General features: G+C 44.3%; 1 protein-coding gene across 10 annotated transcripts in view; it reads right to left on the reverse strand.

Moving 5' to 3' along the window:
• Positions 1-15,150, reverse strand: part of COL24A1 (collagen type XXIV alpha 1 chain) — a 369,353-nt gene that overhangs the window by 40,785 nt on the left and 313,418 nt on the right. For all 10 annotated transcript variants that reach the window (XR_008306099.1, XR_008306100.1, XM_053245268.1 and 7 more), the window contains 2 exons: positions 5,740-5,793; positions 2,731-2,838 (listed from right to left, as the gene is read on the reverse strand). Coding sequence is in view for 8 of the 10 variants with exons in the window: in XM_053245268.1 (XP_053101243.1) it covers positions 2,731-2,838; positions 5,740-5,793 (162 nt within the window). In the remaining 2 variants the exon portion in view is untranslated. The remainder of the gene's footprint in view (positions 1-2,730; positions 2,839-5,739; positions 5,794-15,150) is intronic.

A 15,150-nucleotide genomic window follows, 5' to 3' on the forward strand; every position in this document is an offset into this window, starting at 1 on the left:
GACTCCAGTCTCTGAATCAGCGGACGTAGCGCATCTCCATACAATGCCGCCCTGAGGCACAACAAGCAATTCTTTAAGGTATGCGTTGAAAAGGATCTACAAATCCTACAAGAACCTGGGATATGTTGTTCACCCAGGCACAGCAAACATAGATCATGTTCATCAGTCGAGGATAGCTTGGTTCTATACTAAGAGCAACGTTTAAAAGTAGTCTTTTTCCTCTCAGCCAGGTCACCTCCAATGGAAAAACTGTGGAACACAGGGGCGCTAGAGAGGAGCTAATTAATCCATCCGGAAGGTTCCTGCACAGGCGCAGTAACCCATTTCTCATTATGACAATGGATCACTTCCAGATCCGTCTGTCTGTGTGAGGTGGTTGTCAGGGTTCCTGGGTACCCTATGCTACTTGTAGGGTCCTAGACAGTCACTGTGCCAAGTTTGGTCCTGATAGCTCAAACGTTGTGGAAATGTATAGGGAACAGACAGACAAACAGACATTTAGTTATATCTATCTATCTATCTATCTATCTATCTATCTATCTATCTAGATAGATAGATAGAAAAGGCTAAGGATGTACATGTCAAGCCCCACCCACACAGTGCTTTACCAATCAGAGGTAACAGAGCAGAAGCACCATGGTGATTGGGCAGTGGGGAGTGCATATGCAGATAGGGAGGAGGAGCCTGTGATAGTTAAAGTCAGTTGGAATACAACTGTTACTAGTCAGAAGATGTGCTTGATTGTAGATAAGAGAACAAGAGGGGTGGGGGTGGAGCAATGGAATGGACGAGCAACCAAGAAAGGTAAGGAGGATGGAAGCAACAGGATGGAGGAGAAGGAGGAGCATGAGTGCAGCTCAGGTGAGGGTAGAGAGATTTCTGAGGTGAGGGGCGTGAGAGAGTTAGCATAGCGTAGTGGTTAGAGTGTTGGACTAGGACCAGGAAGACTCCAGTTCAAATCCCCATTCAACCATGAAACTCACTGGGTGACTCTGGGCCAGTCATTTATCTCTCAGCCTAACCTACTTCACAGGGTTGTTGTGAGGATAATGTACACCGCTATGAGCTCCTCAGAGAAAGAGTGGGATATAAATGTAATAAATAATAATGATAATGATAATAATAATAATGAGTCCTTCCCAAGGTTCTGGCATCCCAGGTCCTTGGGAAGGACTAGATGTCTGGATAAAACAAACCAGTCAATAACACCTGTCTAACTGTGTAAAATAATAATAATAACAACAACAACAACAACAACAACAACAATAATAATAATATAATGAAGAGGAATGCTGCAAGTCCATCAAACAGTAGAGGAGGAGAAAAGAGGCCATGAAGAATATATCAAGGACAGTGAAGAAGATGCACTTCAAATGGTCAATAATGCGAAACTATTCCACACCAATGAAACAAAGCAGGCCTACAAGAAAGAACAAGTCAAGAACCGAGCAGACAAATGGAGAAATAAGCCCCTGCATGGTCAATATTTGCACAATATAAGTGGAAAATCAGACATCACCAAGACCTGGCAATGGCTTAAGAATGGCAACTTGAAGAAAGAAACAGAGGGTTTAATACTGGCTGCACAAGAACAGGCACTAAGAACAAATGCAATAAGAGCCAAAGTCGAAAAATCAACCACAAACAGCAAGTGCCGCCTTTGTAAAGAAGCAGATGAAACAGTGGACCACCTAATCAGCTGTTGTAAAAAGATCGCACAGACTGACTACAAACAAAGGCATGACAAGGTCGCAGGGATGATACACTGGAACATCTGCAAAAAATACAAGCTACCTGTAGCCAAAAATTGGTGGGACCATAAAATTGAAAAAGTTGAAGAAAATGAAGATGTAAAAATATTATGGGACTTCTGACTACAAACAGACAAGCATCTGCCACAAAATACACCAGATGTAACTGTAGTCGAGAAGAAAGAAAAACAAGTCAAAATAATCGACATAGCAATACCAGGGGATAGCAGAATAGAAGAAAAAGAAATAGAAAAAATCACCAAATACAAAGATCTACAAATTGAAATTGAAAGGCTGTGGCAGAATAAGACCAAAATAATCCCAGTGGTAATTGGCGCCCTAGATGCAGTTCCAAAAGACCTTGAAGAGCACCTCAAGACCATAGGGGCCACAGAAATCACCACCAGCCAATTACAAAAAGCAGCTTTACTGGGAACAGCCTATATTCTGCGACGATATCTATAACAACAGCAACAACATTGACAATAAAATTCTGGCATCCCAGGTCCTTGGGAAGGACTCGATGTCTGGATAAAACAAACCAGTCAATAACACCTGTCTGACTGTGTAAAATAATAATAATAATAATAATAATAATAATAATAATAATAATAATAATAATAATAAAGTACTAGTGCACAGATGTTCTGCATGGGTTAAGCTAGAATTGTACAAAAGCAGTAAGATGGTGCAAGAAGGTGCCTAAAGCTGGATTTATATTTTCATTGAGGTATGTAAGATGCTTCTGCATAGCCTGGTCTTATGCTAAGAGGCTCAGTCAGTAAACAGGAACCACATGGTACATGCAGATTACACAATTACTTCTCAAACTCGTGCTGCTGGCCCCCAGGTAAAAGTACCCATAGAATTATTTTGTTCCATGTGGTTCTTGTGTACACACTGTATACTGCAAACATTTAAAGACATTAAAAAGAATTACCCTTCTCCTATAAATTAATATGATACAAGCACTACTCACAGGAAGACCCTGTTGACCAGTTAACCCAGGTTTTCCAGGATTCCCAGGAATGCCCTCTAGTCCAGGATAGCCAGGTGCACCTTTCTGGCCTGGAGGCCCAGGTTTACCCTGAAATAAATTTTCAATCTGAACTACAAGCATTGCTGAACAACAACATTATCTGACCACTAAGTGAAGCAATACTAATGACGAATCACTGGTTGATAGCCAGACTTAATTACTCATGAGTTGTCTCACTGAAAATAATGGGAGGAATTAGTCATGATTTAATTTGTCCAATTAATTTCAGTGGAAGTACTCATGAGTAATTTAGTCTAAATGTCAGCCACTAAGTACAGAAGCTGGTTACCTGGTGGAGATTTCTAGTTTCTGTTTTTAAATATACTTCCCCTCTGGATAGAAACACTTGGGTATTTGCAGTTTTGTTTGGTGTTATAATGCTGAATCATACTTATTATTAAGAGGGCTGCTGAGAGCAGGTTCAGGCCCCGGTAAGAAATTGTTTCCAGGCCATGCAGCAAGGCCGCCTGCCACTGCCACAAGGCCGCCGCCAGGTCCCACCACCACCATCACTGCCGCCATGAGGCCAAATCGCCTTTTATCTTTAAAATAATTCTAGCCACCATGTGCGTGGCTGGGGGTGTGGGGTGAGCTGAGCACCCCCCTGTGGTGGTGGTGGGTGGGGCAGGAGTAGCAGTTGAGCCTGACCATCCAGCCCAGTGGCCCTTAAGAACTGTGAGGCACACTCCAGTGCACCTGCACAGTTTGAATCAAGCACGATGCTCTTTTCAAACTGCATGCTCTGGAGCGCCTTACTTTTTGCAAGGGCCACTGGGCTGGATGGTCAGGCTCAACAGCTGCTCTCACTCCACCCGCCGCCACGGGGGCAGTGCTCAACTCACACACACTCACCCCGGCCACACACATGGTGGCTAGAATTATTTTAAAGATCAGTGGTTTGGCCTTGCGGCAGCGGCGGACCAAGCACGAGGTGGCGGCAGGAGGCAAGACAAAAACATATGCAACATAGTTGGGCCCTAGGCCCCCTTCTGAACTGCTGGGCCCCAGTAATTTGTACTGGCTTCCCCCGCCCTTCTTGTCAGCCCTGATTATTAATATCAAAGAACCAGCTGAAATAAAAAAAATTTAAAACCCACACAAACGGGTCTTTAAGTGTGTAAATTCACCCTTATTTATGGAATGTGCTTATGTATTTTTGTTCTAGGTATCTATCAGACTTAATAGAATTCCTTAGATTAGGTTAATAAACTTGGTGTATGTAGATTGTTTCCATAGTGTTACCAAAGCACTGGCAATCAATAGGACTCAACATAATTTACAAACTAAACATTTTCTAAAATAATGAATAAAATATTTAAAAACCATCTCACAAGTATCAAATGATATTAAGAAATAACAAGGATCTAAAAATGTTTTGTTTTACAAAATAACAGGAAAATTGAACTTCATTGAAGATCAGCTGGAATAAAACAATTTGCCTTCTAAAATTTAGTAAGGACTAGCCTGGGAAACCTCCTTGGGGAGAATATAACTCTCTTGCCACAGCAGAGAAGGCCTATAACAACCACTAGGGAACTGACTTTTCCTAAAAATGATCACATGAAGCAGGATTATCATGGCTGATGGTGATCATGGCTGATGTGGGAACATATGAAAAGAGACATTCCATATTGGACCCAAACATTTGGTGCAATAGGTATCTGCCATTAAGCACTTGCCTACTTAGGCAAATATTCCAAAACACCCCCACTTTTTCCAATAAAGTTATATGTAATATCTGCATTCAGAAATGTCAACACAGGAAAATATCTGAAGCGTAGACTTCTATATGTAAATTCTGTCAGGGCCCCAACCGTGAGTGGCGCCAGAACTCAAAGAGTGGGATGTGCTGGTTAGATTTATGTTACCATTACCAGCTGCACAGGTGCAGGCCCCAGGCCCCAATTTCAAGCATTAACCAGCAAGCCAGGCACTTCTGTAAACTCAGCTCCTTGAACCAGGACTCCAGAGATGGTTGCGTCTGAGTCAGACTCCTCCAAGTGGCTGAGTGTATCATACCAGGATCCTCTCATTCCTCAATGCCCACTCACCAATGCAAGGAGTGCATCAAGTGGAAAAATAAGAGAGATGATGGAGTGCTTGGCTTCAGGCCTGAGGGCTGCCTCCTTAAGGATCTTCACTGTGCAGAAAGGGACTGTAGCCTGGGAGTGACAGTCAGGGCCAGGAGAGATATCAGTTGGACCTCGGACTCCATCAGAGCAAACTGCTCATTTGGAGGTCCTGCAACCTGAGGTCCTGCAACCCCCGCCTGCCTTGCTGCAGGTCTGGCTGCATCCTCACTCTCATATCTTGTGGCTTCCCAGTTTATGAAGGATACACTAGGCCCATTCACACATTATGTTCAACATTTGTACAAGTGTACACAGGTACAGATCTGTACCCACGTAGTCATTCACATGTTATGCTGAATGCAGGCACAGAAGTACACTTCCTATCTGTACAATGCATTTGAAGGGCCTGTATCCAGTTTCACTTTTTAAATGGACACAGGTATAGTCATTCACACAAACATGTATACGAGTGTACAGACATCTGTATACTCGTACAGTATAATGTCTGAATCAGGCTACTGAGAGGACAGTTCTGAGGAATAGATAAATTCAAAGCAGAAAAGTATAGGAGTCAGTAGTACATAAAAAGAAACATTGTTTTAGACTGGAATTGGTCTGTATTCATTTTGTAGTAATTGGGTATGCAACATAGATCCTACAAAACGTATGCTTATAGAAGGCATGCTATAAAAGTATGCTAATAGTATAATTAAAAAGTTATACAGAACTTCTACCATCCAGGTCAGATGGGATAATTCCATTTCATTCACTTTTGTCAAGAGTATGTCACTGCCTGCATCAAGTAATTTGGATTTGCATTTGTGTTACCCAACATCAGAAATCTGTTCCTGATGAACAGAACAGTTTGTTTACTTACAGACATTCCAGGTTTCCCAGCTTGACCATTCATTCCATTTTTCCCAGTGGGCCCCTAGAGATTTAAAACATTTGTTAGCTGACAAAGCTGATGAAATATAACAACAGATTAGAAGCCTGCCTTCCTCTGTCAAGGAGCTAAGAGTATTTCCATTATCTAGTGTTGAGTCAGGACCAAAGAATGTGAGAAGAAATTCCATTGGGGGAATCTAAGCTCATAAGTGGTTCCAAACTCATATTCGCTCTTTGTGGGTACTGTGCTTGTCAAAGCATTGCATTCAATCAAGGAAGAACATCAGCATTTTTTTTGAAGGTCATTCTACTCGACTGGCATTCCATTTGCGAGAGGGCATGATTGAACAGAATTGCATCCATTTAGGCTTTTTGTGTTATGTCCATAGATTGGTTAGGCTGGATTCTCACCTTCTTTAGAAAGGTGGCCCCTCCTGATAAGCTTTGATATTTACTTCATTAATAAATGAAATATCATTGGAATAGCTTTAGCTTTCAATTGTTCTCAAAAAGGTAACACAGTTCAGATCTCAGTACAAGAAAACACATTCATGAAACTTGATCTCTGTGCAAAAATGAAGGCTAAATATAATTTTCTGATGAGAACTGAGCCTTAGCTAATTCATTTCTAGTTTTAAAGCTTTGGTTTTAGACTTTTTATTGTATGTTAAATTGTTTTAATTATGTTAATGTTTTAATGGTTTTATACTGTGAACAGCCCAGGGACTTTTTTGTATGAGGCGGTATATAAATGTACTAAATAAATAAATAAATTTGTCTGCTCACTGCTTTACTCTCTGTAATACATTAAGAGGCGGGTCTCACAATCCATGAGACCTGCTTTCTGCAAAACTGCGGGGAGAGTGGGCTAAGCCCGCTCTCCACGCAGACGACTGAGCAATGAGCCCTGGGCGGCCGGATCGGCCGCCCACACGGTTGCCGGCTTTATGACAGAGCAGGCGGGGGCTGGGGGCTGCACGGCCCCCGGAAGCCCCAGTATGCCCTGCGTGAGCGAGAAGACCCCCAGAGGAAGGCCTCCGGAGAGACCCCCGGAGCCAGGAGGTGGCTTTTCGCCTCCCGGTCAGGGGTCTACTCGCGAGTAGCCACGGTGCGGAGCCATGCCACGGCTACTTACGAGCAGATAGCCCGGGTTTGCAGAGTGCTCGCTCCGCAAACCCCCCGGGCTAAGGGGCGGGCTACTTGAGCGGGTTAGCTGCTCAAGAACCACCAGGCTCATTTGCGAGCCTGGTGGTTCTTACGATTAACAAAAATTGGGCCAGCCTCTCCTAGCCCGATTTTTGTTAATCATGAGAATAGCCCCTAAGTCATTATTTTTAATGTGCCCCTTTACACATTTGAGTTGGTAGTTTAGGTGCACTGCTCTTAACTATACATTAATTATAGTCACAAAGTAGTAGCTTCTCAAAGAGAACGGAGAATTGGTTCACTTACTGTAAAGGCTTCTTCTGGTTGCTGGAGTCAAGGACATCTCTTTGGGTTATCCCCCTCAAGTGCTCCAAGGCAGGACAGTTTTGATTAGCTAACAAGAAGAAGCACATTCCTCCTGAAGCCGTATGGGGCTAACCCGCAAAAGTGCCATCACAATTTGTCATGTTAACAAGAAAATTCAACACAAGAACCAGCAAAACAAACTGTAATAAGGAATAAAAATCCAAACGATCTCCTTGAACATTTGGGTTATATAAAGAATCCACACATTGTGTCTTGATGCATAGTGTATATTAGGGGTGTGCGTTTTGTTTTGGACACAACATGTTTTGTGCCCCAAACAGGCCATTTCGGCTGTTTTGTAGATGAAACAAAACACCCAATGCTCAAAACAGAAAATTTTGTAGCTGAAACAAAATGTTCCTGTTTCAGATACAAAATGTTTTGTTGTTTCGGCTGTTTTGGAACTCCATTTTGCAATCATGAAAAGTCTTTCTCCTTCACTCTCCATTTTGAGTTTTGACATCTGTTTGAATTTCCGGCCCTTCCAGCCTGCAGATTGGCCAGCGAAAGCATGGGCTGATCTGCTGGCAATTGCCTCCTTATTCCTTTTAAGGTAATTTAAGGGTAAAATTTACCCTCATTGGAAAATGGGTCAGTGTGCATTTACCCACATTGGCCAGTGGGGCAGTTGTTGTTTCACACCGTTGTGTGTAGATCAAATACATTTCTGGGTGGGATGTGCATGTGCATGACCTTTGGAAATCAGCCTGGTTCTTTGCAAAGCTCTGCTGTTGTTGATGCGTAATGTTGATGTTATTTGGGGTGGATTTGGGGCAGAAAGGGGGCTTTGGGGGCAGAAAAGTGGATCAGGTGGTAGTTCCCCAACGAGTGCCTGCTGCCACCCAGATTCCAAAGAAATTGGGGAAAGGGCTGATTTTTAAAGAATTTATGAAGTCTACATGTCTTTGGGACAGATTCAGGGCAGAAAGGGGGCCTGAGGGGCAAAACAGTGGGTTGGGTGGCTGTGCCCCAAGGGGTGCCTGCCACAACCCAGATTCCAAAGGAATAGGGCAAAGGGCTGATTTCTTAGGAATTGTTGAAGTTTACGTATCTTTAAGGTTTCCCCCCATAGGGAATAATGGAGGTTTCATCAGACCCATAACTCCACCTGGGGGGCACTAGGGTGGCCGGAAGTGAGTGGTGTATAAACACCAGCAACAGTAATTGGAAGTACTGTGCTGGGGGTGGATAGGTCCAGTGAATCCACTCTCATATGCTACCAGAGAATCTACATTCAAAACATCTCAGAAACAACAGAACCCAGTACCCCAGGGGTTAGCAACCCATGGGAGTGGTTGGCACCCTATGTGCTCTACATCACCACTTGCTCTGGGCCACCCCGGTGCCCTGCAAGTGCAGTTATGGGGCTGCCGAAACCTCAATCATTCCCTATGGGGAAGAACTTTAAAGATGTGTAAACTTCATTAAATCTTTAAAAATCAGCCTTCTGCCCAATTCCTTTGAAATAATTCTGGCAGCTTCCTTGCCCCCACTGGGCACTACCACCCTCTGCTCTGGGCCACCACTTTCCCTCTGATATGAAGCTATACTTTTGCTGAAACCTTCATTATTCTCTATGGGAAAAGTCTTAAACTTCAAAAAAAATTACCAAAAATCATCCCTTTGCCCAATTCCTCTGAAATTTGGGTGGTAGCTTCCACCCATTGGGCACTACCACCCCCACCCACTAATTTTGCCTGGGGCCATTTTTAAAAACCCAAAACATTTGGGATATGGATTTTGCAATTTTGAAAAAAAACAACAAAATTGGGGTGTTTTGGATTGGCTGATTTCAAACAAAGAACAAAATGGGAGTGTTTCAGATTCGGGTCAAAAACAAAACAGAAAACAAAACAAAACACACAACCCTAGTCTATATAGAGGCTTTTGGACATCTCTAGTCACAAGAACAGCCACCTAATGGTGCAGTGGGGAAGTAACTTGCCTAGGAAGCAAGAGGTTGCTGGTTTGAATCCCCGCTGGTATGTTTCCCAGACTATGGGAAACGCCTATATTGGGCAGCAGCGCTATAGGAAGATGCTGAAAGGCATCTTCTCATACTGCTTGGGAGATGGCAATGGTAATCTCCTCCTGTATTCTACCAAAAAAAAACACCACATGGCTCTGTGGTCGCCAGGAGTTGACACCAACTCGATGGAACCTTTACCTTTAGTCACAAGAACAGATTACTCACTGTCGAAATGATGGTCTCCCAGAAACAGAGAAGGATGTCAAGTCGGGTGGGCTGAGATGTCCACGACTCCAACAACCAGAAGAAGCCTTCACGGTAAGTGAACCAATGCTCTGTTCTCAATTGCTGGGATCAAGGACATCTCTTTGGGACATACCACAGCTTGTGAGTCCACCAGGGAGGGAGCATCTTTGTCTTTGTCTATTTCTGGGGAAGCACCTGTTGTAGCACTCTTCTTAAGTGTCTGTTTTGTAGTGCTTGGTAAACGTGGAAGATTGCTTCCACGTTGCTGCCCTGCAGATTTCTTGCACCGGAGCATTTGTGGAAAAAGCAGCCGAGGTTGTTGCCAATCTTGTGGAATGTGTGCAAATACTCATCAGAGGATGGAGATGTTGTGTCTCATTGGCCAACGCAATACAGGCCTTGATCCATCTTGCAATGGTCGAAGTAGTAACTGCTCTTCCCATGGATCCAGGAAGGAAGGAAACCAACAGTGCATCCATAGTTCCGAAAGACGTGGATCTCTTTATATATCTTTTAATGCAATGGCGCACATCGAACATGTGCCACTTCTTCTTGGGTGCACTGGATGTTGGCAAAAAGAAGGTAGGAAAATATCTTGCAGCTGGTGAAAAGAGGAAGCCACCTTGGTACATATAAAGGGATCTCGTATAAGGTGTACGGAATTTTGTTGGAATATGACTTATGAATTGATAAGGCCTGTAATTCCAACATCCTTCTGGCCAATGTAATTTCTATCAGAAATGTCAATTTGAATGACAAAATTTTTATTGGGATGGATTTTATGGGCTCAAAGGGTATAGATTGTAATGCCCTTAGGACTGTAAGCAAATTCCAAGCAGGAAATTGATGTATCGTTGCAGGAGACACCAGGGTGGCCCCTCTGAGGAACCTCTTCAGATGAAGAATACATGTATTGACTTCTCCAAGATTCCTGAGATGAGGCCTACTAATGACGCCACTTGTCTCTTGTGTGTTAGGCCTTAGTGCCTTCCTCAAATCCTTCCTGAAGGAACTGCAGCAGATGTATCGATGCTTCACCCTATGCAACCGAATTTCATGCCACCCATATCAAGAACACTCTCCACATACGTTGGTAGATTCGGTTTGTTGATGACCTACGTGATGCCAATATATACGTGATGCCAATATAGTATCTAACATGTTATTTGAATAACCCTGCTTGCTCAATACTTGCCTCTCAGTCCCTATGTGGCAAGCGGCAACCAGCCCAGGTTTGGATGTTGCACTGGTTCCTGGACCAATAGATCTGCTGTTATTATTGATAAATGTAACAGCTTTGCAAACCATGACTTTCTGGGTCAAAATGGTGCCACCAGAATTACACTCACCTGTAGGAGGCATATCCTTCTTAGAACCCATGCTAGCGGAGGAGTTGGTGGGAAGGCGTAAAGGAGCCCCTTTGGCCGCTGTGCCAATAATGTGTCCAAGTCTTCTGCCTCCCTGCAGGGAAAATGGGAGAAGAATCTTGGAAGTTGTGAGTTCCGAGGGGGGGCAAACAAGTCCAACACTAGCCTCCCCAATTACTGAGTCAGATGTAGGAAGACCCTTCAGTTCAGGGACCACTTACCTGGTATCAAGTCCTCCCAACTCAGCCAATTCGCCAGGTGACTAAGATTCCCTTTTACGTGATGTGCTGATATGGACATCAGATGACTCTCCGCACAACTCAACAGCAGGACAGTTTTTGCGTGCAGGGATTTCAATGTTGTTCCGCCTTGTGGATTCACATGAGCCTTGGTGGTCATGTTGTCCATCTTTATCATGTTTTTGCCTTGCCGATGTTCTTGAAAAGCCTGCAAAGCTAGGTAAATGGCCCTCAGCTCCAACCAGTTTGTGCTGTGGTTCTTCTCTTGTTTTGTCCACCTTCCTTGTACCGAGTATCTTTGACAGTATGCACCCCATCCCCTGGTGCTGGTGTCCATTGTGACTATCACCCTGGGTGGATCCAAGAATTACTTACCCTTCAACAGGTTTTGTGGTATCAACCACCACTGCATTGACTGACGTAACCGGAGTGGGAAAGGTAGGAGCAATTGCTGCTTCCTGGCAATGGCTACCTGATATGGAAGAAGAAACCACTGCAGCTCTCTTAGGTGGAATCGTGCCCACAGAACTGCCTCCAAGGTATCCATCATTAGGCCTAGAATCCTAGCCAGTGTCAGTAGCGGAACTGTAGGAGCTGCTAGCACCTCCGTTATTTCCCTGATGACAGTCTCGAACCTGTCCTGGAGAAGAAACAGTCGGCCTTATCTGGTGCTAATGTTGAATCCTCCTAGATGTTGAATCCTGTGGGATGGAACCATTTGACTTTTTATGAAGTCTATAAGGAATCCGTGTTCCTGCAACGTTCACAGTGTCAGCTGAAGGTCGTCCCTTGCTAACATTCCTGAGTGTGATTGGACCAGCAAATCGTCTAAGTATGCAAATATCTGGATTCCCTGAAGGCAGAGGTAGATCATCGGGGTGCCAGTACCATTGTGAACACCTGAGGTGCCGATGACAGCCCGAATGGAAGGGTGGCATACTGGTAGTGCCTTCCGGCGTACTTGAACTTGAGAAGGTGGCGGCTGCTAGGGTGAATTGGTATGTGTAATTAAACCTCCTTCAGGTCTTTTGATGACAAGAAGTCTAGGTGGTGAAGAGCCTCCGCCACAGCTCAAAGATATTCCATCTAAAAATTTTCTCTCTTGACCCAACAGTTTAAGTACTTCAGGTCTAGGACAGCTCTTTTTGACTCATCCTTTTTGGGGACAGTGAACAAGATAGAATAGATGCCCCTTCCCTCCTGACAGTGAGGCACCGGTTCTACCGCTCCTATGTCTGCCTGAAGTCCTGGAGGGGAAATGTTGTCAATTCCAAAATCCCCGTAGTGGTCTGAATTCTATGTCTTGGCCCCTGAAGGGGAGCCAGAAATTCTGAAAGGGCTGAAAAGTTTTTTTGAAACCCAGTTTGTCAGGCTTGTGTGGAGCGGATGGGCATTATTTTTCTTTTATCCTTTGATTCGACTAAAACATCTTTCAGAGCTGAATTACCAAAGAGATTTGTGCTGTCATATGGTACAACAGTCAGATTATTTATAGAATGGGCATCCACCTGCCAGTTCGTAAGCCACAGCTGCCTCCTGCCTACTACGGACGCTGCAGAAGCTCTAGATGAAAACCTAATTGAGTCCAAGGTAGCATCCGTCACAAAACCCTGAGCTTTCTGGATTGTGACCAACTGCTGTCTCATTTTTACTGAATCCGTTGTGGGATCACTAAGCAAATGGGCTAGACACAGTAGAGATACCCTCTCAGGGAGACTGCTGCTGAGGATCGGGTGGCAATGGAGGAATTATCGTGTACCCTTCTCAACGCAAACTCGGCCTTCTTGTCTGATGGATCTTTAAGAGTAACTTCCCCATCCCTTGACACCAAAGAACCCAACATTAGTTGCACGATTGGTGCATCTATATTAGGTGTTTTTACAGTTACTCTGAAGGTTCCTGCTGGAATGAGTCATATCGGTTTGAAATAGCTATTGGCTTCCTGTTGGTTGCTGGGAGAAGCCATTCTTGCTTAAGTGCCTCTGTGAAAACATTGGGCATTGGTAATAACATATATTTAAGTTTTACCTTTGGAAAAATGAGTTCCCCTTTAGTAGACTGAATGGCTTCTGTAACTCCCCTTGATAGGCAGTTACAGAAGTTAACTCCAAGAGTGGTTAACACTCTAGTCATGAAGAGATTGAAATCCTCAGACACAAAAAGGTCCTGTGAAACATTACCTTGCTCTGGATCCTCCCCGCCTGACCATTCCTGATTTCCAGTATCTGTCCCATCAGGCTCCCCTTCAGGGTCAGCGTCTAAGTCAATTACAGGGGTTGGAGTTGCCTTACGCCCATCAGTTAGCAGAGGTATTAGACTGTGCCTATCTGGCTCCCCAGAGTCAAGCCTTGACATGTCTGAAGAATGTTGATCATTACCCCTATAGCTTGACTTTAAAGATTTTTTTCTTCATATTATAGCGTTAACCTTTAAGGTGTTTTCTCTTTTTCTTACCTTTTTGGGGACAAAACTGGATAAATCAGAGGAGGACGTGTTCCCAGATGTAGAGGAGACCCTCCTGCACTTCCTTGATTTTTTCCCCTTTTAAACTTTTTATCTGCGGGATGGTGTCCACTATTGCATTTTTTAGCCATGCCTACCACTCAGGGGCGGGGGGGCCTGATTTCAATGAGCTGGGACCTGGCTCTGAGGGACCCGTGGGGGGGGTACTCTCCCCAAGGAGAGGTCTCACCCATCTCTCAGTCTGACCTGGCTATGGACGGAGTCCTGGACTGCTCCAAATGCCTGTTTGGGTCCTTCTCCATTTTTGGCGCCTTTTTCGTTCATTCACGCCATGACGGAGCTTTTTGATGCCACTGCGCCTGCCTTTCCTGAAGTGGAAGGAGGTGCTGTCAGGGGAAAAACTGCTGCTTGCCTTAAATTTGAGGAGAGCTTTGAGTACGCTCCTTCAGTTTCCACGCTCCCCTTCCTCTTGCCGCTCCCTGAGGCTCATTGCACCATTTTGCTGTGAGTCTCGCGGCCCAAAGGTAGGAGACTAGCTTTGTGGGCATTTGGCCCAGGTGGCTTTAAAGCGGCCAGGGCTGACGCTTAAGGAGGGGGCAAACCGGGTGCTCTGGACACCCCAAGAAAAGCACTCTGGCCCTTACCCCTGGGCGCCAGCACCATCACATACCGACTTGCAGTCTCCAGCACAGAGGAAAGTGGGGGTGGGAATGCATGATCAGGAACGGCTTAAAATCAAAGGGTGTTTTTTTTTAAGGATATCGATAAGACAGTGAAAAGGAACACAAAGAGGTAAAATTTTGAGGAGAAAGTGAATTGGAAAAAGGTAGAAAAGGTATCAGAAAAGGGAGAGAAATTTGCTTGGAGCAACAGAAAGAACTTGGGCGGGGTTAGCCCCCCTTCAGCTCCAGTAGACGTGTGTTTCTTCTTGTTAGCTAATCAAAACTGTCCGGCCTTGGAGCACATGAGGGGGATAACTCAAAGAGATGTCCTTGACGCCAGCAAGTGAGAATGGGTGGATTCAGACATAACATGGAACTATGGCTAAATCCTGGTTTTGTGCGATGTCTTTGAACCTCAGGAGAAGGCATTTCCTTCTCCCCTGCCCCTCTGCGAAGTGGAAGAATTATATTTCCAGCTTTGGTTAAAAACAAGCCAAAATTGGTCATAATGTCCAAACCGACCAGCCTTGGTTTATTCTAATCAAAGTAGTTGAAATGAGCTGTGATCTGGAGCCAAGGCTTGAAGTGGGTAGGGCAGGGGGATGTACTCACTCCTAAGACTTGGAGACATTATGTGGAAAAACAGGTTGCTTACCTGTAACTGATGATCTGGAAGTGATCTGTTGTAATTTCATATTATGTCTGAACCGACTCAGTGGCATTTTACTTAACGGTTGTCAATTTCTATAACATTCTAATCTCCTGGATTCCCATATCTTTGTCCTTTTTCTGAGATGAAGTTTTGAGGCAATCAGGCATACATCTACCACATCATCAACAAGGTGGGAGAATATGTGCATACCCACTGCCCAAGTAGATTTTTAGTTTAGAGGTTATATGAACTGACCATCAGGTTTGTATTTGCTAACAATTCGGTGTCTC

The sequence above is a fragment of the Hemicordylus capensis genome, chromosome 4, assembly GCF_027244095.1.
Source record: "Hemicordylus capensis ecotype Gifberg chromosome 4, rHemCap1.1.pri, whole genome shotgun sequence".
NCBI lineage: Eukaryota > Metazoa > Chordata > Lepidosauria > Squamata > Cordylidae > Hemicordylus > Hemicordylus capensis.